Raw genomic sequence first — 25,785 nt, 5'->3', positions numbered from 1 at the left:
TGTAGAGGGAATTAGCGGGGGGACTCGACCTCAGACGATTAATCGATACCATTTCACTCCTTGACTAGACATTGCTTGTCAGCGCTGCTATGTGTAAAAAATTCATTTATTTGCTGATTTGGAAAATTAACATATTGCTTAGCCATCATTATAATGTTACAAAAAATTGAGAAATTTAAATACCGAAAATTAAATTTTTAATTTCAAAATCCTGAAATGGTTTGTATTGATTTATACTATAAAATTTATTTCTTCCTTCAAGATAATTATTGCTGTAACAAATGTTAACATATTATAAAAAAGAAATCATAAATATTTTGAAGGAAAAAGGCTAATTGTATACGGTATATGCTGCAATATGATATTTCTTCTATTAATGGTTATCTGATGTATTGGTGGAATTTTTAAAAATTTCCCCCCTCCCATTTATATCTAATAATATCAATATTCACAATTTTATAAATGATAAAAAAACTTTGAAACATTAACAACATTTTGAAAATAAAACCACACTCAGAATCCGCCGAAAATGTAAATACGTTTTTGTGACTCCAGACTGGAAAGGGAATATTTTGCTGATGTGCTTGTTTTCTCCCTTCCTCACTCCTTTACTTCTTCCGTATTGTTTACTCATCTTGCGCGCCAATTTCGATATCTTCGTAAGAGAGTAGCAGGATATAATTAATATTTGTTGCGTGTTTTGCACTTCTGGGAGAAAATTGTTTTTAACCTTGTATTAAATTCATTTTTAGGTGAGTCTTGTATTAGCTTTCGAATTTGTTTGCCTAGTTATTGCAGATCACACGAAATGCTTTCGGCGGCTGAAAAAGCTCGTAGGCGCTACATAATCGCTCAGAATGAGTTTCAAAATGTGTTGTGTTTTTTCTGCCATCCGTTTTTGTAGATCAAGGACAGTCAAAAGATTTTATGACGCACTTCTTCCACTGTTTGATCGCATCAATTTTCATATCTTTTAATCACCAATGGTAATACTACTCTTAGTCAGAGGCTGCAGCTGTCATATTTCTGTTGATTATGATGCCGTTATCTTGCAAGAAGAAATATAAACAATGGGAGATCGCTGCATTTTCTTTTCAAACTGTTTAATTGATTATAGGTGGAACTATGAAGCCCTCCTCACTATTGATTTTTATTACCGTGGTTCTTCTTGAGAGCTCTAATGCTAACTATGATTGGGACATTTTTGATATTTTTCCTTGGAAATTAGACCCTGATTTTAATCGAAATCTCGTAAGTTATTTTTTCAATATTTTTTCTACAACATTTTCAAATAAAAATGAATATTATTTCTGAAGACATGAATATTCTTTTTATCAACTTCAATATTATGCTAGACTTATTTTATTTTCTTGATAAAATTCTTGCATGTGTTTGTTCTACTATTAAAAATTGTGACTTCATTGACATGGAATTTGATAAGCTATTGATAGAAGATACTGCTGTAAAAACAAGTAAAGGAAAGCAGAGAAATAATTATTTTCCTTATTAAATATAAATATTTGTATTTGTCTTTAAAAAATACTAGATATTTTTAATTTTTGATAAAAAAACTCAAACCATGTTTGGATATTACATGCTATATATGCAAGAAAAAGTTTGTGAAAATTCTTTTTCAGCATTTTTCACATTTGTATATTTTTAGAAATTCATTTATTTTTTAGAATCACTTAGATTAGTTGAAGGAAAAGATTTTATAGTCTATTTCCTTGTTTTAATTAGAAAATAATGAATTTATCAATCCACTAATATTAATTTAATTTCTGACTTGTAAATTATTATTTTTTATTGTTGCTTTTATATTTTAAAATAATTTTATGATTTTTATATCAAAGAATTTTAGTATCATTGTTATTTAATTAGTGGTATTTTACAGACAGAATTGATCACCAGCAAAGGTTACCCTGTACAAGAATATACTGCTCAAACCCCAGATGGTTATTTGCTGACTGTCCTAAACATACCTTCAGGTAGAAAAAAGGTATATGGGGTAAGACAAGAAAAGAAAGTCGTCTTTCTCCAACATGGTTTGTTGTCATCAGCTTGTGACTGGGTTCTCAACTTTCCAAATCAGAGTCTGGGTAATTTAAAAAAAAAAAAATCTCCAGAATGCATAATGCTGTATATATATATATAATATAATATATATTTCTTTACCACACATACAATGTATTACTGCATACCAGTAAATAGAAAACTGTACAAATGCATACGAGTTGAAATAATAATGAATTTCTTTGAAATCTCTTCAAATATAGTAGTAATCCTGCATATTGTGGTGTTAAATCTTCTAAATATGTGACTTCAGGAAAGTTCAACCAGAGGAAATCTTATTAATTTTGCTTTTAGATTATATATAAATATATTGAAATCCAGTATTTCAGAAATTATTGAAAGAATTTGACAAAATAGTGTGTAAGGTAATAGGGTTTAATTTTTGAAAACTTTTGTGGGAAAAAATTTCCCTTGTTCAGTTAATTAAATATTTATGAACTTCACAATGATATCTAGCCTATATATTTCTATGTATTTGGTATTCTTTTAGATTTATTTTTATATGATTGTCAGATAATGTTTCAGATTGTTATTTAAGTTTACTATGGTGTGATGGTAAAATAGGCTGTATTTATAGAAAATTATACGATGAGATCTTAACTTTAGTAAACATCTGTTTTGGAACCCTAGTTAGTGCATATTGAATTTGATTATTGCCTATTTTTGTTTATTTTTGTATAATGAGAAATCATGAAAAGTAAAATTAAAAGCCAATTATATCCATCTCATAAAATTAATTGCAGAATAAATACTTAAAAGACAGAAATCCAAACAAAAAATTCGAAATATTGCACAAGCAAAAAATAAGAAAACCATAAACTATTGAGATTTTACTTCTTCTTATGACTTATACCGAGATTAAAAATAAAAAGAATATCAGATTTTGCTTTAAATATCATTAATAGTTTATATATTTCCTTGGGTGAGCTTGCATACTCAATTTTTCATTGATAAAACAAGTGTATTTATGTACTTACATCTAAATTAAACTTATGAGTAGCAATGCTTTCGTTGGTCACATACATCATATTGCTTGCTACAAGAATAAACAGTGCATATCTTATTTCCAGGTATTCTCTGTCAGATTAAATTCAAACTCTTTGCAAGGCAGTCTAAAGTATTTATTCTCTTGCTGAATCAGTTGTTGGATAACAGCTGTAGTGTCTATTAGTATGGTCTTTGCTTCAGGACTGGATTGATCTTGATTCAAAACCCATTTCCTCTGAAGAACTGCTGTACAAACAGGTCTGATGCTTGTGATATCCACTGGAGCTAAATATGTTCTACAACTACAAAATCTATTGATGTGGTGCAGAAGTTTAAAGAGAGGGTGCCATTTCAGGTGCTGTTTTCATCATCTGACTGAGGTTCAAAATTATGAAGTCCTTCTCAAAATAGCCTGAGTGTTACCTTAAAATGGGACATTAATTAACTAAACTGAACTAAACCAATAGCTAGAGAATAATTACCTATGCATAGAAGGACTGTCCTGTTAAAAATCACATCTTTTTCAATAAATAATTTTAAATGAAATTTTAAAGTAATTTCCACAATATTTTGATACATTTTTGAGTCCATAATACTTGAAATAAATCCTAAATTTGTAGGTTCAGGTGAGATTTTTCTTCTTCCAACCATTACTGATCTTTCTCCTTGACTCACTTAGAAAAGATGATTATTTTTCTGATAATGTCAGTAATACTGAAAGTTATCTGGTCCATTCAGAGTTATTATCTTACTTTCAGAGAACTGTTCTAAGCATTTTTCATCTTTTGTTACTTTTCTGTCCACTTTTGACACTGTATCTAACTAGGAATTTTTGTTGGTTTAGATATCTGATCATAATTTTCATCCATAGCAAGTCTGAAAAATGAAAAGTTATTATTATTAATTATTTTTGACTTGAGCCCTCATAAAAATATTTTCAATTTATAATTCTCATGCAACATATCTGTCTTATAATGTATTGTTCAATTTCAGAATTACTGATATTTTCAACATTCCTAGTGTAAATTTGCTCTCTTCAAAATTTAAGAAGTTATCTGGCTTACCCATGTTTTTTACAATATTTAAAATAAAATTTAGATATCCAAATCAGCATTGGGCTATAATTCAAAATATCAAAAGTTTTACAAATAATTACAGTATATGAAGGTTAAAGTAAGATTTAGAAAGTCAAAAAATAATTAGTGTAATATTTTGCTACAGCCTAAAAGCAAAAACTCCCGAACCATTATCTTATCCAAATTCATAAATGTGTAATTTGAGTATAGATATGTTTATCAAACTGAGTGTGTTTTTTTACTGAGTTCTGTTACTCTTTAAAATTTCGATTGTGTTTCCTGTTGTGCCCTCTATATTGTGTTCAGTCTGCTTATATCCATTTCAATATAATATGACTAGTGATTATTGTCATATGACTTCTTTATCACACTTTTAGTTGCTTTTGATAGCGTGATGAGCATGCATCAAATATGTTTCAACATTTAAAAGAAATGCTATTTGGAAGTTTTATTATAGTCCTCTTTTCATAAGATTATTATGGTGAAAGTCTCAGTTATCTCAAATTTCATTTAAATTGGTATTGATTCTCATTTGATTAATAATCATTAATTTTAAAATTACACTCAAGAGTTTCACTTTCGTTGCCTGCTTTCTTATTTCATTATTTTTAAGGCATCAAACAGAAATTCTGTTGCTTAAATTCCCCTTCTGAGATTATCGCATATATGCAAAGATTTTCACTTTATTATAATATTTGAAAATTAGATAATTGTCAGTCTTTTTAATCATATATTTATAACTATATTTTCATATATGTATTTCATATGCTTTGAATTTAATAATTTTAAATTTATGTATATGATTGATATTTTTAAATATTTTTGAAATAACCTTAGGATTTATAGTATAAATGAAAAATTAATTAATTTTTCCAGAGCAAAATTTAATTTGTGTATAACTATCAAATAAGTAACTATTGTATTCTATACAGCAATCAGTGAGTGGTTTATCTCAAAATGATAATTAATTTGTTTTTAAATATCGAGATAAAATAAGCATGAGAAAACAAGAGATGAAATAATCAAATTGAACATATTATTTAAACATTTATGTAATATTTTAAATGAAGAAAATACTTTATGTAAAACATTTTATACAAAATATCCTTTTCATTTAAATATTTTTAGGTAAAAGAAGGAAATAAGTTTCACCATTTTTTTTATTTTTAATTTTCTAAAAAATTATAGAATTAAAGGATTTTTAAAAACTTCCCAGATGCTTTTTTTTAAGTTATCAGAAATTGCTCGACAGTTATACAAAATTCTGTTGGCAAATTACAGCTTGGTGGCAAAAGATGAAACAATCTTTAAAAACTTTTGAAAATTGTTTTAATTTTAATGGCTAATTTTTATATTTTCACTGTTTTTAGGTAAAAAAAGGAAATAAGTTTCACCATTTTTTTTATTTTTAATTTTCTAAAAAATTATAGAATTAAAGGATTTTTAAAAACTTCCCAGATGCTTTTTTTTAAGATATCAGAAATTGCTCGACATTTATACAAAATTCTGTTGGCAAGTTACAGCTTGGTGGCAAAAGATGAAACAATCTTTAAAAACTTTTGAAAATTGTTTTAATTTTAATGGCTAATTTTTATATTTTTACTGTTGATTCCAAAAATGAAACCCATTTATTTCTATTAGATAGGAATTTTTTACGAAGTGATTGCATATTTGGAAGAAAACAGTTAAAATTGTAAAAATTTGAAATTCATCTAAAAATTTCGATATAAAATGACTTTTATATTCTAGTTTAAGTAATTGTTAAGTATGTGTAGAAAGTTATTAGTCCTTATTGTTGTGTTTTCTCTTTACCTCAAAAGTTCTTTTGTTACTTTTCCTCTTCTGATTTTGCTGTGATTTTCTCTTTGCAGCATCCAGAAGTAGTCAGCTATCATGCTAACATTTCATTTTCCCTAATATCACCTCTCTATTATGTTGAAATCCTTCATCTTGTTCCTCACTGATTTCACCTAAATTTTCAAAAAAAAAAAAAAAAAGTCCAGATGTGAATTGAGAAAATGAATTTTTAAGTTCATACTGCAGCTTGAAATTTTTTACCATCTCTTCTACAACAGATTGTAATTAGGGTCCTTTTTGTTTCCAAGAAAGCTAATAATAACTAGTTTTATTCTAGCTTTTCTTTCGTTTGTTTCCATTTTATTCTCAAAATTTTCATATTTCATAATTTTCCTGATGTCTAGCAATTTAATTTTCCTTTGGATAAACCCGAATTGATCCGAATGGTGTTTGAAACATTCACCTTCTTTTGGTAAAACATTGACAAATTGTGTCATAAGACCTAATTTTATGTACAGGTGGAATACAACACTTTTTTTGGACCCACTCGATTTTTTCATTGAATATATTTGACCTCAGAATCTAATGTCTTTCTGATTAGCCATTCTTTCTTAATGTAATGTTGTTTTCTGTCTTGGCTATTCCATACAAAGAAAACAGGGAAATTTTGTTAACCCTGTCTGTTGACTGAGTAATATAGAAATCTCTTTCAGATTACTGCAAACTGTTTATTTGTGATCTGAATTCAATAGTTTATTCAGATGAAATAAAGCCTTTTCATAGCACTTTTTAAATGCATTGAATATCCAACAGGGACAGATGTATATTTATTCTGTTATGCAATAGTTGATACTTTTTTTTTTCTTTGCTAAATCAATAAATTGTCAGGTTTATATTGGACTTTGAAACTTACTATGAGGCCTAGAATATCACTGCAATAAAAAAGTTCACCTGCTTGAGATAAAAAGAAATGAATTCATTTTCTCTGTTCCAAAACCAAGAAAATGATGTACCAGGAACTTTTGCTGAATCATTAGGAAGATTTAAATCCCTGACTAAATGAATTAACTCATACTGCATGAAATATGTAGATTTGTCACTAAAAGAGTTATATATTTTATAAACATCATCTTCAATTTCACATTCAGTTTCAGTATTTGAATTAAAAATTATCAGTATTTGGAAAGAACTTGTATACCAGGTCCATGAGGAATAGAGTATATGACAGATGGAATGTTATTATGAGATATTTGCTTTTTGTTTTTTTAAATTGAAGCCATTCACTTAACATGTACAAAAATAATAAAAATCGCTATGTATTTTTAGTTTCTTAAAACCATTGTTGTACCAAACCGAGAAGTATTTTTTGTCTTGAATCCATTGTCTTTTTCTTCTAAATAAATCCAAGTAACTTTGTGTGGAGCCTAAAGCTTATTTTGATTACCTGATGTCATGCTAAAATAAGAAAAATAGATTTTTTCCCTACAAAATCCGAAATGTTTCTTTGTTGTATGTTTGTTCACTGTATATTTACCCCAAATATAGTAGAAGCAATCTAGTGAATTAAAACATCTTCTGGAAGCCACTGGTCTCTAATGTAACAAAAACTAGAAGAAAAAATATGATGGCCTATAACTCAGAGATCAGAATATAAAAATTTGTTTAGAGCACAGAGCAAAATAAAACACCTTGATTGAGGAGTAAAGGTAATGTAAGTGAAAAGGGATGTGAAGAAGAGGTGGAAGGGCAGACACATGCAAGTGTGAGATGTATTGGTTTTAAGTAGTTTCCTGTTTCTTCAATATTGTGTTTAATAGGTAATTTACTGATTCAGAGGAATATTCTGGGATTAAAATAGTTTCTCCCTTCTTGTTTAGTAGTTAAATCCTCCAATTTACTATCTTAAGTCCTTAAATATGTTTTTCAAACTCATATAAATAATATTTTTTGGCCTGAAATATACTAAATTTGAAAAAGAATAGATTATGATTGGAATGAAATTGTATGTGATAGAATTTTTTCATAATTTTTATTGTAGTCAGCATAAAAAAAAAAAAATCTATAAAAATACACCACTTGCTTTGCCATTGCAGACCTGCAAAGTTTTTAGGAATAGGAAATTATGAATATCTGATCTGTTAACTTTTTTTTTTTTTTTTTTTATTTGTCTTACATTTAAAGCATTAGTTTAAATTGCTGATTTTCAGTATTTTTACATGTGAATGCATTGATTCATTCAAATATTATATTTCTTTCCAGCTTTCATTTTAGCTGATCATGGATATGACGTGTGGCTTGGCAATATACGAGGGAATACTTATGCCAGAAAAAATATTTACTATCCACCTGAAAGCTCAAAATTTTGGAACTTCAGGTATATATATTTTGGTTTGAGAAATCTTTTTGAACTTTTGTTAACAACTTATTTAGTCCATGTTAAATCTCCTGCAAAGAATCATAATCATGAAACTTAAATTAAAGTTAAGACCATTAAATGGCACCTAAATTAATCCTTTCTTCCCCCTCCCCTTCTCTAAAAAGACACAAAAGTATATCTTAGTTTCTTATTTTTAGAAAATTGTATATGCCATAAAACTGACCTTTGAAAATATTTCCCTCAGATGATTAATTTCATATACCTCTATAATTTCTATCAGGCCATGTGGTTTAAAGAAAAATATAGTCATTTTACTAAATTTTAATGTTTTTAAATTGTTATGACAATTGTATTTGAATGAAGTTATCTCTTTCTTCTGAGATAATGAAAATGCAAATTTTTATACTAAATGCTGAAGTATATCAAAAAGGATTTTTTTTTTTTTTTTTTTGTACCAAGACCACATATAACTAGTTATGAAAGTGCTCTGCCATGAGTAAAGGATTGATTTAAGTTATTTTTATTCAAGTTTTCTTACCACAGTCATGCTTAGATATTGGCAGCTTCTAATTTAGTCTACTTTCCACAGAACTATCATGCTCTATCAACGATTAAATTAGTGACATGTTACTGACTCACTATGTCGGAACGGTGTAGAATGTGAAATCTTAATCTGATTCTGTAGTGAGACTGCTATGTTGAGAATTATCTAATTATATTTTCAAGACATAGTGTAGTTGTTATATAGTGGGACAAGACTTTAATGTTAGAGTGGTTTCGTAATAGAGCAAGCGATCATTTAGACATATGCAAAGCCATTAATGATACTTATATTAAGCTTCAAAAGTATTTAACTACTTGCCCTATTTAATGTTACTGAATCTTGTGTACTTCACTATGCATAAATCATTATTTAGAGATACCTATGGCCTGAGCCCTTTATACGTATTTTGAACGTTTCTATTAAGCATATTAATTATTTTAGCATTTCATGAATGAAAATCATGCTTCTATAACTTAAATATAAATAAGTTTATGATGTGTTTTATTATTTATTAAAAATTACATCAATTCATTGCATTGAGATGAAAAAGTTTAAATTCTGAAGTTTTTTAATAAGTCCCTCAATAATAATTTATTTTTGAATATAATGGTAGGATCAGTTATATAAATAAATATAGACTGCAGAACATCAATATTTCTGATGAAGATATTTTTAATAATTTTTCAATATAGCTTTATTTTGTACTATGCTATACATAAGAAAGCACTGTTCATAGTTATAATTATTTTATAAATTTCTGCTGTTAAATGCAGTATCCCTCCCATGACCAATAGTTTTTGCCCAATTGATAATATCTGCTTTTTCTTTTTAAAAGTATTACATTTCTTTTGAAACAAGTAGAAATTTTTTAAAAATAAATATAGTTATTGAACATTAATTATAGTTTCGAAGGCTGAAGGCTCAATATGTTTTGCAGACTACATTTTTTTACATCTATATTGTAGATATAGATATTGCAAGCTGTCTTAAATGCTTACAATAAAATATGATCTGTTAAGAAATTAATAATCTGATTTGTAAACTTTGATGCTAAATTTCTTCCCATAAGTTGGTGAATTTCATTTTTCCATTGTGTCTCAAGTTTAATTTGAATATACAAGGTTTTATAATTATTGAAGCATACTTGAAATGATAAAATGCATAGTAATTATTAATAATTTAATAAAATGATTTAGCTTAGAAAATAATGCCATATGAAATTCCCATGCTTGTTATTTTTTAATCTAATGTCATTAGATGACATTATTAAGGTCATATGTATTAAAATGTCATTTACCATGGTATTTCGTCATAAGCAGTAGAAATTTTCTTTTAATTTTACAAATAAATTTTTTTATCTTCATAGGTATGCTGCAGTGCAATTCTTTTTTAATTAAATATGAGCAAATAGTTTGGGAGTAGAATTTTATAGTTTCTTAATTATAAAGGGAGAAATATAAAAAAAATCATAAAAATTCTATGTAACTGGTAGTATAGTATAAAATTCAGTTTATTTCTACATATTACAGATATTTTAATTTTCTGATGTATGTACTAAACAACACAAATATAATTCTGTGGTATATTTTTTGTTTAATTTATTTTATAGTGCTAGTTTCAATTTTATGCCGTTTAATTTCATCCTGGTAATCTTGCTTTAATTGTATCAATATCTCAGTTATATAAAAGTCCTGGGGAAAATCAATATATTCTATATAATTTCGTGACAACTTTAGCAAAAATAATGACTGCATTAATGAATAATAAAGTTAAATATATTTGCTGCTTTGATTGGTAGAAAGTTGGCTTTTAGTTTGAAATTCTTTGTGTGTGAAAGAAGGAGGAAACTCGGGATTTTTTTCCCCCTAGAAGGGGTTCCGGTATTACAATTGATGTTAATTTTGTAATATTGCTAATTTAATTTATAAAGAGTAGCACTGAAGGATCAAAAGTCATTATATACCTCTAATATCTTGTAGTGCCTCCTTGCACTCAGTGAAGGGCAACACATTTGCCAGAAGTCTTATCATGTCATCTGAGCAGCCACATATTTTGCCCTGGTTGTAATAGGTGATGTATTTTTTACATGAATATCTCTTTTGGTCATATCCCAGACATACTCCTCAAGCTTCACGTTTGCTAATATAGGAGGTGTAATCATGTGCTGGCATCCTCCTAAACCAGGTAATAGGCTTATGTGCTCTATTACAAGATGCATTATTATCCTTTACATCTCATTACTATTTAAATGGGTAAATTCCATAAACAGCTGCAAATATTACCATACAACTAAAGATTGTGATTCCCACTCAGTGACATTTATTTTGACTAGAGAACCCAATTCATAATATAAAATCACTCCTGCATCACCAGTTTGGGAAATGCCTTGATGAATATATTTAATTCATATTCTCATCATATTTAATTTTAGCTGTTACAAATAGAAATGTAACTAATTGGGCCACATTATTTTTATCTAGTCATTTAATGTCCAATGCATGTGATCATAAGCCAAACTGAGATCCCAACATTTATGATCTGCTATTATTGAAAACCACCTAGTTATTCTGCTGCCAAATCGTATCAGTGTTAAACTCTTCTTTATTGACTTCTGAGACAGGGCTCAATGCAATATTCATTGATGTGGCAATCAATATTCTGTTCATCTGCTTTCATTGACACCAATTTGAATTTCCCTAGTCTTGACCTTGGGCAGATGTGAATGGCCAATATTTTGTCCCTTCTGAAAAGGGATGTCTTTCATATGGTTTACATCTACATCTTTGACACAAAGACTCTCAAGATCTTTTAAAACGTCTTTGACACTACAAGGGATGATTCAATGCTTACAATAACATGATACCCTTCGCTATTTAATTGCAAAAAATCATTCTCAGTTAATTCTCTGGCAATCATTATCGCATAATTCAATGCTTGCGAAACATTCAAGACTCCAGTTGACAGTACTGGCAACCACTCAATTCTCCATATATTTTTTATTATAATATAAGTATCTGTTGTAAATTTTTATATTTGCAAGTCATACTTTTTATTCTAACAGAATGCATTTTATTAATAATTATTATGTTGGGTTGCATTTGATGCAAATTTTCATATTTTGATGTTTTATATTGTTTTATTTATTGTGATTTCGTTTTAATGTTCGTTTGTGTTGGCCGCTTAAATAAAATGAAATTTGGAGCATTTGAGTTACTATTCAAATATAGTTTATCCAATTTAAAAGTTTTAATACATTCTTTTCTGCACAAAAGTGGGAGGGAAGGAGATGCCTCTGGTGAGATATGAAGGAAAATTAATTCTTTCAAAAAGAAATCCAAAGCCGTTGTTTAATGTATAGGTATAAACAAGGTGCGTAGCCTCATGAAAATTACTTAATTTTGAAAAGCACCTTAACCCGGCGGAAGGCGCGCGCCTAACACTGACGCTGCAGATCGCACGGGGTGACTGGTTCACCCCAAACTGTTTTATTTGAAAAATGTTCTATGAATTAAAAAAAAAATCATTTTATAATAAATAATAATTGCAATAGTTAATTAAGAAACATTAATTTTTAACCTATAAAAATATTTTTAATATTTAGGATGGTAATACATTCAGAAATCATATATATATATATATATATATATATATATATATAAATTACATACTTGTATCAGTGAGTCTCAATCATTATACATTTCTGGCAAACATAAGACGCATGATTTTTGCCTGTAAAATTATCGTATTTTGTGCAAGAAATTGTTGTTTTATTATCCCTGGACCTTGGGCATATAACACATCGGTCTTTGTCAGGTTTTGATCTTTTTGTTGGACGTTGCATCATCTCTGATTCATTGGAAGTGGCTTCATTGATTTTTTGATGGAGTTCTTTAGGAAGCATTTGCATAGTTTTTCTTACCTTCATGTGTGATTCTATAAGAAATAATACTAAACTTTTTATGAATTTTCTGCTATTGGTATATTCTTTGGGAGGGGTCTTTGTTGACAATAGAGCAACTCTGGAATTTATCCCGGCGACGTTCAATACGCAATAAAAAACAACCATCGGCCATCTATTGGTTTTTCGAGCTGTCGAATATGATGCAGACATTTCATCTACGGTATCGACACCCCCTTTTGTTGCATTGTAAAACTGAATAATTTCTGGTTTTTTATTATCATTTTCATCAATGCTGTCATCGCGATGCATAGTAGATAACAGAACTACACATTTCGAGTTTTTAGGGACGTACGATACTAGTGTCATATTCTTCTGAAATCCGAAAACAGACGAATTAACATCCCTAGATTTTGTTTCTATGAACGCTTTGGGAATTTCAGATTTATTTTTCTTCAGGGTTCCTACAATTGTTATTTCTTTGATAAAAGCTCCTGTGCTAGAGGATAACTTGTGTACCAGTTATTCATTGTTACATTTCGGCCAGATCCAAACAAGGGAGTACACAAACGTTTGGTAATTTCAAATGCCGAATTTTCAATTTTGAACGGACCTTCCGGTTGTTGTCCTGCGTATATCTCCATATTGTAGCTGTAAAAAGTTCTGGAATCAACTAAGGCAAATATTTTGACTCCGTACTTTGCTGGTTTCATGGGCATGTACTGTCGAAAAGAGCATCGCCCGCGAAACTTTTCTAACTTCTCATCGAGTGTGACATATTCACCGACGGTATATGTTTTTTGACAATTTTCATTAAAATTAGCAAAAAATTCTCTCACAGCTGCCAGTTTGTCAACTTTTTTCCGAGTTTCACGGTCGGTCACATTGTCTAAACGTAGACACCTGAGAAGAAAAATAAATCTTTCATATAACATCGTGTTACGTAAAATTTCAATGCCTGATCCATCAGTAGCCCACAAATCCTGTGCATTTGTATGCGATGACTTATGTAAGCCACATAAGTCCAAAAAGTGCTTTGATTTCAACCTCATCTGTTTTCTTAGCGTCCCGATGTCTGGCATAATTTACCGATATTTTTTCGATATAAACATTTGTACACTCTACTATATATCGTATGATTTTATCATTGAAAAACAATTCCCAACTTTCCAGAGGCTCCTTTATATTACGTGCAATCCCTTTTATTCCTGGTAAATGAGATATCACATTCTGAGAAGACGTTTTCACTTTTTGATTTGGTTTTTCTTTCTGCCAAACTGTGTTATTTTTGCTTACAAAAATTCTTTCTGCTAACTCAGATTCTTCATCGTTTCCATCATTCTCCTCAAATTCACTTTCGCTATCGTGAGAACTGTATATTTCTTCATCAGTTTCATTCTCACTGGCTTGATCAATATCTTCTTCAGAAGATTCAAATTCATCTAATAGATTTCTCAAACGTTCCATCTCTTTTTCTACTCTGTTAATTTACGTTTGTACACCATTTTTTATAAAGTAAACCAGCAAACAAAACTACGAACACACTCCAAAATACGAGACTACGCTGTCTATAAGAAAAAAAATTCGAAGCGATACTGGTCGCACGGGGCACTGAGTCACCCCGTTACATATGAATTCCAAAAAATGATTGCTACACGCGAAGAAAGGAAAGGCAGGTGAAAAATAACAATACAGATACCAAGGGGAATGTCAGGTAGGAGGATACTAAAAGAATTTTTGAATGCAGATAAATATTTTTCCCACGGTTGTTTATTTTCGAAGCATGGGGTGACTCTGTGCCCCGCGCGCCTTCCACTAGGTTAAAAGTACTTAATTTTGATAAAGGTCCTAAATTTCCTCAATAAGTGTGAAGAAAGCTTTTCGTTTTGATTTATTTTCCCTCATATTGAATATAACTTGAAATCAAGGTTGTAAAGGCTTGTTTACCAGATATATCAAAAAAGAAAACCAACAAAAGGGAAGATTTGGGAGAAAGAATCGAGGGGTTCCACCACGTATTAGGATAACGCTTAATGATTTTTTTTTCTCTCGTTCCCTCTTTATTCAACAATGCGCATTGGCATTTATTGAAATACTGGAATAGTTATCCGGGAGTTGTTTGTACGAAATGTGTATTGTGCCAGACTTGTTACTAATCGAAAAACGTTCGAACTTCCAATGTTTAGTGCTTTAGATGTTGAAGAATTTATTTGTTATGTCTGATAAGTATAGGCTTAACCTTTTATGTGATGTTAAAGAATTGGTCCGATTGATCGGACCAAAAAGACACAAATTGATCCGATCAACGGAAAATAAGAATACAGCCGGATGAATTTAGTGTGCACCAAAGAGATATATCGAACTTGGAAGAAGCTGCTCTAAAAATATTTACAATGAAATTTCTTTATAATACATTACACATTCAATTATCATTCACATTAATATGTCGTTTTTGAGTAATCACTTTAACAACCTATTAAAGGGATTTTAATGTGCTATATTGAACTGTAATTAATTGCGGTATGTAATCATGTTAGTCGATTGCATGAAATCTAATTTTGACTAAAAGCCATAAATTTTCAATGATTGTGATATTTTTTAAAGGCTCCATTATTATGGAAATTAATATTTGTTGGACCAACCTTGCTAATTTTTAGTTTTTACTGAGGGAAAAAAAAATTAATAAACTGCTGGATCTGGTACTTAAAATTTTTAAAGAAATAAAAAAAATAAAAATAAAGTTTTTCAAAACTTTTATTTTTCAGGGTTCAGATTCTATCATTTTATAATGATTTTTACTCTTAAAAAAAACTCTTATAAAAAATTTTTCACAATGAAATCTCTCTTCACATGTAAAAATTTGTCCTGATTGACAGAGCAACGTGTAGCATAATCCATGGAAGATAGGAGCACAAAGAAGTTATTTTTTGGGTATTAGAGTCCCACTAAGAATGGAGTTTTCTCAATTTTTTAATTCGAAATCTAATTAAGAAATAAAAACAGAATTTTAACGTATTTTCACCATAACGTTAAAGCATATTATTGTACATAAATTATTTTAACACCGTTTTAAAGGTTTAAAAAAATAGGTGTTCAATGATAAGAATTTTATATGAATGAATGCATTTTTTCTTAGTTGTAGTAATTTTTGAAAAATTAGTTTTGGATACAATTTATAATAATGATTTTTATGATAATAAAATTCAAAACAATATCATTGCTTCTTCAGATCGTTGAGACGCGTTATTTTACTGCTGTTAAAGTCGTGATTAAAAAAAAATTGCTTTCTTTGCTTTTATTTAAACTTTAAAGCAGTTCATTGAATAAGACTCTATATTTGATGAATTTTGTTAAATTTTGAAGCGATGCGGTATATTGTCTCGCCCTGGCTCCAAAAAATACTTTTTGAAAAAAAAGCTTCAACTGGCATTTTTTATTTCCATTTTCTTCTAACAACAAAGCTTACTTTTTTTAATTTCGCGAATTTGTTTCCGTTGTTGATGAAAACTAGGACTAGTTAAAGCCATTCATTTCTTCCTAAAAAATATTATCACGTTTTTTTTTTGTTTTTTTTGTAATCTTTTTGAAAGATTCTTTCTTAGTAAGATTTTTTTTCCCATATAAGTTTAAAAAAAAAAAAAAACAGTTTTTTATAAATTTTTGGAACGTTAAACGTCCAGAAAAAGGCCTTTACTAAACTTCAGAACTATTAAGACTTTTTTGTGCTGCCTGACCATTTCTAAACACTGCTACTCTTTTCTATTTAAAAAATGAACTAGAAAACGCTTTGAGAATATGGCTTTGTTCTATCGTCAATTTCGTGGCAGTTTTACCAGTCTTATGATGGTAGTCATTCCGGCATGCTTTTGTTTTTAGCTTTATAAGACTGAAAATAAAATTTCTAAATACAGTGAGTTGGCGCTGGAGGATATTTATTGTTTCTATCCCAGCCATGTCCAATTTTATTTGTTATTGCATATATAAAAATCAATTTCAAAATTTCTTGATCATGTTATGATTCTGCATAGCTACCGGAATTTTCAGAAATGGTGTACCTATCTAAATATACTGCTAATTTACTAATTTAATTCTTTAAATTTTAATATCTCTTTCTGTATTTGCACAACGTCTTCTATTGTAAAACAAATATCTTTTTGGTTTTGACAAAAACATAAATGATCAAACCATCAATACAAAAAAAAAGTCAATTTTTATAAGATTAACAATAAAAATTAATTTTTAAAAACATGTTTTCGATAAAAAGTATGCATTATTATAAAACAAAAAACATCCTATGCTAAAATAGCAATTTATGTGTGCATACATATGCAAAAGTGCTTAATTTTTGGGAGTAAGGTGCAGAAGTCCTGAAAAGAGCTTAAATTTTGCAGCAGTGTTTTGCTACGCACGCTGAAAAATGATCTGTATTTTGAAATAAAAAATCACGTTATAATGCTGCTGATTTTTTTAATTTCGCAACTTGAAAAAGAAAGAAAGAATATTAATATATTCTTCAAATGTTCTTTTGTTCATACAATGGTTTTGAACTATGAATCTTGCAAATCATTTTCCTAAATAAATCTAAAGTTGGATGAAACTGTAACATTAATTTGTGTGCATGTTCCCATTTATGTATCAAATATCTTGGATAATCTTTATAATTCAAATATTGTTGTGCTAGATTTATTATTATCGTAAATAGTATTTGATATACTATCATTTTGTTGAAATTTAGAATTTCAATTTTATTTTATTTATTTCAAATTTGAAGTCAAAGCTTTGTTCCTCATTCATTTAGCTTTGATGAAATGGCCGAATATGATATACCTAGTATGATTGATTTGATACTGAATGTCACTGGAAAGAAGAACCTTACTTATATTGGTCATTCACAAGGTACAACAGTGGCATTTGCTTTATTATCTCAAAAAGCTGAATATAATGAAAAAGTAAGTAGCCTCTTTGGTGTATATGATATCTTTTATTAGATTTTTACAGATAATACCATGATGTATCTTTTATTAGATTATTGCAAATAATGCCATGATATATCTTTTATTAGATTTTTACAAATAAAGCCATAATATATCTTTTATTAGATTTTTACAAATAATATCATAATATATCTTTTATTTGATAATATCAATTTTCTTGGTTTCACTTGAATTTTGTTTGTTCTAATAAATGCATTTCAAGTCGTAAATATTCTTTTTATGTTATGAACCCCAACTGTGGAGAGGTTTATTACAAATGTACTATGGAGATTGTGTCTGTGTTCTTAGATTTTAGGTTTTATAACTCAGATGGGGAGGTATATGGAACAACAGATCATAAGGAAATGAACCGACTGAAAATGTTAAATTTTGGCTGTATCAGAGAATTTAATTAAAGTCAAAGAGAAAAGTCTTGCTCTGTACTTCCATGTAGTAAGAAGAGAGTAAGTTTGGAATAATTATAAAAAGTTTTTCAGCACTTTAACTTCCAAAAAGTAGCAAAGAATGGTAGTTATATATAGACAAATAAGATAATTAAAACAAATATTGATGTTTTTTGAATTACCGAAACAATATTTAAATTTAGACAAAAAAAAAGGGGAATATTTTTCATTTTCTTATGTTTAAACATATATAATTGATTAAAATACTTGACATATCAAATGTTTTCATATAACAAGGAACGGTCTGAGACTAAGAATTCGTCATATATATTTACAGAGAATATGTAATACAAAATCAGAAAATGCATTGCTATAACGAAATCTGTCTTACACGATGGAAATAGCAACATCAGAATAGCTATACGTTAAATGTCAGAAAGAAGAAAAAAAATAACCAGCACACTGCTTTTGCCAATTTTAATCTAGAGAAAATCAGTATAGCAGACAGGCATGTGCTCAAAACGTAGTCGCAAACGGAAGTGCGTGCTATGAATTGGCGTGTGGGATTAATGTTGCAGATATCACTCCACACTTTCATAGCGGTTATGGAGATGACGTAATGTCCTATTAAATGGGTTGGCACTGGTATTCATTGAAGCAAAACTCAGCGTTATAGATGAAGACAGATGTGGTCATCGACAGAAAATACTGTTAGCGAACAGCATTTTCTGACAAATATTGGCAAGATGGATGAAGATGGACCTCATCCCTGATCAAGAAACTAAAAGAATGACAATAAACCTGGAGCACTTGATACTATACGAGAGATGACGAAATCACTTTGTTTTCAAAATTATCCCAGGCGATGATACATGGATGCATAACTTTACTCTAGCAACTAAGTCCGCCTTTACAATGTGGAAGCATCCCAGAGCACACGTAACATAAACATTCAAAGTATTCTACTCCACAGGGAAGGTTATGTTGACAGTGTTCTGGGAGCGAAAGGTATAATTTTGATTGATTTTCTCACTTCAGAAACGTAAATGAAATCAGCCATTTGATTCTTGGTTGATAATGTAAAACCTGCGCAACAAGAGATACTACCGATCTTGCCCCATCAGACTTTCATTCCGAAGTGATGACGAGGTATAGCCAACTGTAAAGAACTTTCTGTAATCTATGGGTACCGACTTTTACTAAAATTGTTTCTTAGAACTGATTTCATGATACGGCCAATGCATCATTGTCGATGGTGACTATGAGAAAACAACCAAAATTTGTTTATTTTGTTGCGCCGTTGAATGTTTATGTTTGTAATAAAGCATCTTTGTGAAAATGTATGACAAAACTTCCTTTGAGAACAAAATTTAATATTTAAATGAAAAATGTAGTTTCTGTTGTTCTTTTAATTGCGAATGAATCAATGTTAGCATTAGCTGCAATTTCTCGTTCGTTTCATACTATTAGCAATCAATCTTTCTTGAGCTATAAGTCAGTAGATTGTATGTTCATATCAATTTCAATATTATAAAAATTCCTTTCTGAATAGTCTACTTTTACTCTACTGCTCTGTCTGTTGTCGACTTTACTCTGATTTATTAGTTTAACGGTGTGTTTGATAGTAATGCGAAGGCGTATAAGTAATATAAGGCTGAACTAATAAAAAAAGGAAAATATCAAGGAGAAAGGAACAGATATGTTATGGCTTGCTTCTAAATTAGTTAAACTGTTCAGCAGAAATCCGGTGAATATATCCAGTACTTGTAGTGTACTGCATTCTACTGAAAATAAACTATATTCTACCATCATATGCAAAGGTAAGGGATATGTGAAAACTGACTTGGAAAGATCTGAATTCCGAAATAAGAGGTGAAAGATCAAGAAATTAATGGAAGTTTTTTTTAATATACAAGCATTCTTTATGATTGCCTAAAATCACCTAATGTAAAACCAGTCATGTTTATGGGTCATAAATAAGCTATACAATTAAGAGTTGAAAGTTCTTCAAAGTTTATAAATTTTTTTCAGAGGAAAAGAATTCTGACTTCAAAAGATATTTCTTACAAACTAGTTACTTTTTTAAATTATGAATTTTAAATGAAGCAGAATATTCTTTAGTTTAATTATCTGTGATCTGAATTCATTCAATTTGTTTAACATTTAAAATTAACCATTAACCTACTTTCATAGATTTTCACTGTAATTGTGTATGTTATAGGCAGGGATTCATAAACTGTTTTCTTTCTCTATTAAAAAATTTTAAGAAATAATTCTTTTAAATATCATATACCGGAAATCAAGGGAAGAAATTATTAGAAATTTGTTTGCATATGTTTTCTCTTCTTTGTTACGTCCTGCAGAAAAGGCTAAAACTATAACTAAAAAAAAATCTTATTCATTTATTTGTGTTATAATTACTATTCAATTTAATTTCTTGACCTTTTCTGTTGACATTTTTGTCTATTTAAATTTAATTATTCTCATTAAAAAGGTTTCATCTACAAAACTGTTTTATTTTCATTTTTCTTCTGACGTTTTTATTTCCGAATGTTTTTGTGTTAAGGTTTTGAACTAAAATTTCTGCATGGGAAATTTTGAAATTCGATATAATAGTTTTTTTTTTTTTTTTGGCACTATAACTCATCAATTTTTCTTGAAATACTTTAAGCATAGATATTAATTAAGCGCTGTTGATTAATAATGCAAGCACTAATTTCTTCAATTCAGTATGAGACAGTGAAAGCTGTTTTGAACTTGTTCTTTGAATTACTGGTTAAAAATTCACCTTTATGTATGTATATATATATATATATATATATATAATCTTATTTTCAGAAAATAAACACATGTATTTCTTTACTCAAATTTAGAGAACTGTGTTTCGACAATTTTTGTGAACAGTAGAAAATTTAGATTGTCTGTTATACTTTGAACTTTCAGGAAAGATGAAAGGAAATTTCTTTGACAAATTACTTGAGTCCCGACATCAGGCATTTTTTTTTATTTTGATTCAAATGGAAATACTTGACTTATCTATGTATTCGAAGTAATTTTAATATTAAATTATAATCGTTATGAATGGCTTATGTTTTGCTTTCAACTATCAAAATTCGATAAATCGATGCACGTATGGCATTGGGGCAAAACAGTTAATATTTAAAATATAATTTCTATCTCTAAATTTGAGGTTGCTGTATCCTAGTTGTGTGGTTCCGGAAAAAAAACATGAATGATGAAAAACGTGATTCTGCTATTGTATGTGGGCCTTGTGCGTGCTAAATCTGACTGGAGGCATCAAATACCGTCTGTTGATATGTTGCAGACGTTTGTATAGGGGGTGCTACTTCTTGTGTTGTCGTTTTCATCTGACCACAGTTCAAAATTACAAGATCCTCCTTAAATAACCGTTATGTTGCTTCAAAATGAGGCTTTAAATAAATAAACTAAATTATCTGTAAATTACATTTATAATTTCGAAATTTCAAAGCCTGAAGTGGTTCGAAAAATAAAGTGATAAAAATTTTCATGGGGACTCAAATTTTCTCGAAATGAAAATTTATTTGGATAATTTAAAAATTTAATCTAATATATCTTTATGTTATGTTAATGAAATGTTGTTAATATTCTGAAATTTTGTATTTCTTGTTTTCCACTTTATAATCCGATATTTTTTTTTCCTCAGATAAATATGTTCATTGCTCTAGCTCCTGTAACTACTGTTGGCCATATAACTAGTGCCATTCGATACCTTGCTCCTTTCACACCTGATGTTGATGTGAGTTCTTAAAATAAATATTTTCTCGATTTATTTTTTAAATTGTTTAAATTATTAAAAGAAAAATATTTTTGTCAGTTTCTTTTCAGCATTCTTGGAGTTGATGAATTCCTTCCAAACAACATTGTTATGAAATATTTAAGTGAAATTCTTTGTGATACAAAAATTAAGTTCATCTGTGAAGATGTTATTTTCCTCATTTGTGGTACTGATTATTCACAACTAAATGCAGTATGTATAACACATTATTTTTTCCCCTCTGCATAAAAAGTTGAATTTATATTTTAAAAAATCAAAACTAAAATAACGTATTATTTCTAGACAAGACTTGGTGTTTATGTCTCACATACTCCTGCTGGTGCATCAACGAAAAGTATCATCCATTATGCTCAGGTATGCTTATTTTTATCGAAAACTAATATTTTAATGCAGTTAATATCATGATTCCAAACTTTCCAGGTTTTCTTTTAACGAGTATGTTAAATTTTCACTTCCCTTTATTTTAATAATATTTTTATTTATTTCCTATCCTTTTACCTTAAGTGCTGCAAGAGATAATCTTTTGAGTGAGAATTCATTTCATATATTTCAGTTATATGTTCATTTAGAGCAATTTTTTTAAAGAATGTTATAATTTTGTCGTGTTTGTATATTTTCTTAAAATAATCGTTTAAAGAATAATGAAAGAAATCTTTTTGGCATCTACTGCATAATTAATGTATTCTTTCTCCAATATGTAGTAAGGTGAAATTCTACAAATAATAACTTAATCAGTTTAGACTAATGGTGCATGAAATATATTTAAAATCTTCTGTAAATCGAAGCTGAAAATCTTAGTCCAATTAAGTAGTTCGTATCTAAACTTAGAGCTCTTTTTTCACTGTTTAAACAATAAACAATTTTTAAAAAAAAAAATCAGAGAAATATCCTTTGAACAGAAATTAAATGTGTGAACTTATCTTTTATTGAATCATAAGTTCAATAAAAGACAAGTAAAGTGCATTTTCAGAACCATGAAACGTCTATTATTTCTATCCAACTAAGATTTTTTCCCCACTTTTTGTTATAAGAACTATAGCAAATTATCTAAAAAATTCCACTCTATAGCAATTACATGTCTTAAAGCTTACAAATTAAATTTATGTATTCTTAAAAAATATATACGATGAGAATAAATTACATGAAAATAATATGCTCGAATTATATATTTGAATGCAGCTCCAGGATAATTATTGTAGAAAACATTTACTTTTTAGCTATTATATTTTAATCTTACGTTCAGTCCGTATACGTATATTTGGATAACGTCCATAAATGAAATTAATATATATTTGTTAAAAAAAGTTTATTCATTATGACAAAAACTAATACTTCAAGGATTTATAAATTTAAACATGTGAAACCAAATACTTTTTTAATGAATCTTTGATATCATTGCATTTTAAAACTATTCCTATTTTGATAGTTCATATATTTGGATTCTGTGAATTTGCATAGCATCCTAATAGACATTTTAGGATATTCAGCATTGTATTCTTAGCTTTAGTAGTTTTTCCTTTCTGTGAATTTCTTCTGAACCTACTTATTTTTTTGTGCAGATGGTCAATTCGAAAAAATTTCAGATGTATGATTATGGATCAAGAGGCAACATGTTACATTATAATCAAGTAAGTCTTTAGTTCTTTTTTTTTATTTTATTTATTTATTTACAATCTCAGCATCACTAGAAAGTGAAATAAATGTTGATTTGTTGAAAGAAAAAACATGTATTCATTTTTATGTTCAGTGTTTTGAACTGGCTTTGTAGAATCATTTTTTAAAGGATTTTATTTACTTAATAAGCAAAACCTATTTTGAAGCAAAATGCTATAATCTGGATATAATCTCTAAATGTTGCATTAAACTTTTTTTATTTTTTAACCCAAATTTTCTTTTATTGTTACAACAGAAAACTTTTTATTTCCCTCTCTTTTCATCGCAGATATTTATTTCACGCTCGAAATCTGAATTTTTAATTCAAATAATATAGCAATATATATTCAAATTATTTATGCATTGTGATTTTTTAAAATATTATTTATCTGTAAGAAGGTTTCTGAAAGCCGAATGAACTTGCTAAGAAACATATCATCGTTCTAATATTTCACTTTAGTTTTAAAAGAAAATGCTTTTTCTATATTGTATATGAAATATTATTTACTTTCATTTGGTATCTGAATAAAAGTGAGTTATGCTTGAATGAAACTTCCCCCTTTATACATTATCTTTATTCATCAATAATTTTCATTTAATGATAGCTACAACTGCCAAATATATTTGATCATTTATTTAGAATTTTTAAATGATATACATTCGCTCTGAGATGCTTACTGGTTTTGTTTTTACTGTCTGATTTTTTGACAATTGAAGTGTTATTTTATTAAATTGTTTTGTGTGTCCTCCAACTTATTGTTTAAATACTTATTCTGAGTTTTTTTTTTTTTTTTTTTTTTTTTTGGCAAATTTAGACATCTGCTCCGGTATATCATCTTGAGAACATAACTACTAAGGTTGGTCTTATTTGGTCTGAAAATGATAAATTGGCTGATCCTACTGATATTCATATTCTTGAGAAAAAGTTGAAAAATGTAATTTTAAGTACTCCTGTAAAATTAAAAGAATTCAATCATCTGGATTTCGTATGGGGTATCGATGCAAATATTTTAGTGTATGATAATGTACTATCGCTGCTAAAAAAGAATTTATAGGTATTGAAAATGCTTCATAGTAAATTTCCAAGAACAACTATTGAGATTTCTTAAATCTTAAGTGCTTTATTATTTTTCATTTTTTTATCTAGTATAAATTCCAACATTGAAGGGTGATTTAGTATGTTTCTGGCCTTTTATCGATGACACATTGAAATGATTACAGTTTGATATTTTAAATTAATTAACTTATGTGTGTCTGTGCCACATTTTGATTTTAAAGTTTGCATTAGTATTTACTTGAATATTATCAGTAAAATAGTCAAATTTATCAATTATATTATATTTATAAACAGTTTTTGGTTGTGAGATATTTATGACTAACAATGATTTAATGTTTCTAATGTAATTTAATTTTTTTTAAGTTTTTAATGTACATATAAATCAAAATTTGTTACATTTTAATTGTCCTAAATAATTTTTGTTAGTACTGTATATGATATGAAATTTTAGGGCATTATGTTAAAACTATGTTTTATGTATATAGTGTGTTGTAGTCTGTTGAAAAATGTTCATTATTTATTGTATGATTTGATTTTCCATTTGCTTAGACTGGTGAGAAATATAGATTTATTCAGCGATGATATATTAATTAATTACCTCTTTTAGACAGCATAATTCTATAAAATCTTGTTATTTTGATTTCTGGTTAATTCTCGAGTTTTATTTCATAAAAGAAAATGGATTATTGTTAGTTGAATATTGTATTTCTTAAAATTATCAAAAATTTATCTTAATACATAACTATTATTAAAATAGTCTTTGGCAGATGATCGAGTACTTGTCATTATTTTACTTAATATTACTTAGAAATCAAAAGCTTATATTTAATTATCACAGTTATGTTTTTGCGCTTGTATATATCTTTATAAAAGATACTCTGTAAAATGTAATGTTCTGATTATGTTGAATGTGATATAGTTTTGTATTTTTCTGTGTGATAAAAGTATTAGTTGATTTTTTGAAACATTCTTTTATTTGTTAATTTTTGAAATGTGGAAATTTTGCGTACTGTAATTAGCTTTTCCATTTTATTCATTTTAAAACATTGTTCCCATTTTGAAAGGGACGTTTTATACTTATCTCATTATTTAAAATATTCTTGTATAAATAAATGTTTTTGAATCATTA

At 28.3% G+C, this 25,785-nt stretch overlaps 1 protein-coding gene across 1 annotated transcript; it reads left to right on the top strand.

The window, feature by feature from the left end:
* The first annotated feature begins 638 nt into the window (after positions 1-638).
* Positions 639-25,785, top strand: LOC129958295 (gastric triacylglycerol lipase-like). Its single transcript, XM_056070680.1, has 9 exons — positions 639-1,251; positions 1,895-2,099; positions 8,193-8,307; positions 17,551-17,701; positions 21,815-21,907; positions 21,986-22,138; positions 22,229-22,300; positions 23,506-23,574; positions 24,415-25,785. The coding sequence occupies exons 1-9, from the start codon at positions 1,126-1,128 to the stop codon at positions 24,652-24,654; spliced, it is 1,224 nt and encodes a 407-aa protein (XP_055926655.1). The 5' UTR covers positions 639-1,125; the 3' UTR covers positions 24,655-25,785.

This window comes from Argiope bruennichi, chromosome X1, assembly GCF_947563725.1.
Source record: "Argiope bruennichi chromosome X1, qqArgBrue1.1, whole genome shotgun sequence".
Lineage (NCBI taxonomy): Eukaryota > Metazoa > Arthropoda > Arachnida > Araneae > Araneidae > Argiope > Argiope bruennichi.
Note: the sequence above shows the minus strand (reverse complement) of the source record. Positions and strands in the feature narration are given on the sequence as shown.

What these genes read in the sequence shown, in the direction of transcription:
- LOC129958295 (XM_056070680.1), top strand. Translation starts at nt 1,126, where the DNA reads ATGAAGCCCTCCTCACTATTGATTTTTATTACCGTGGTTCTTCTTGAG. An exon ending in CTTTCCAAATCAGAGTCTGG is followed by an intron (nt 2,100 to 8,192) that starts GTAATTTAAAAA and finishes ATTTCTTTCCAG; the next exon opens with CTTTCATTTTAGCTGATCAT. An exon ending in CTTTCACACCTGATGTTGAT is followed by an intron (nt 21,908 to 21,985) that starts GTGAGTTCTTAA and finishes TATTTTTGTCAG; the next exon opens with TTTCTTTTCAGCATTCTTGG.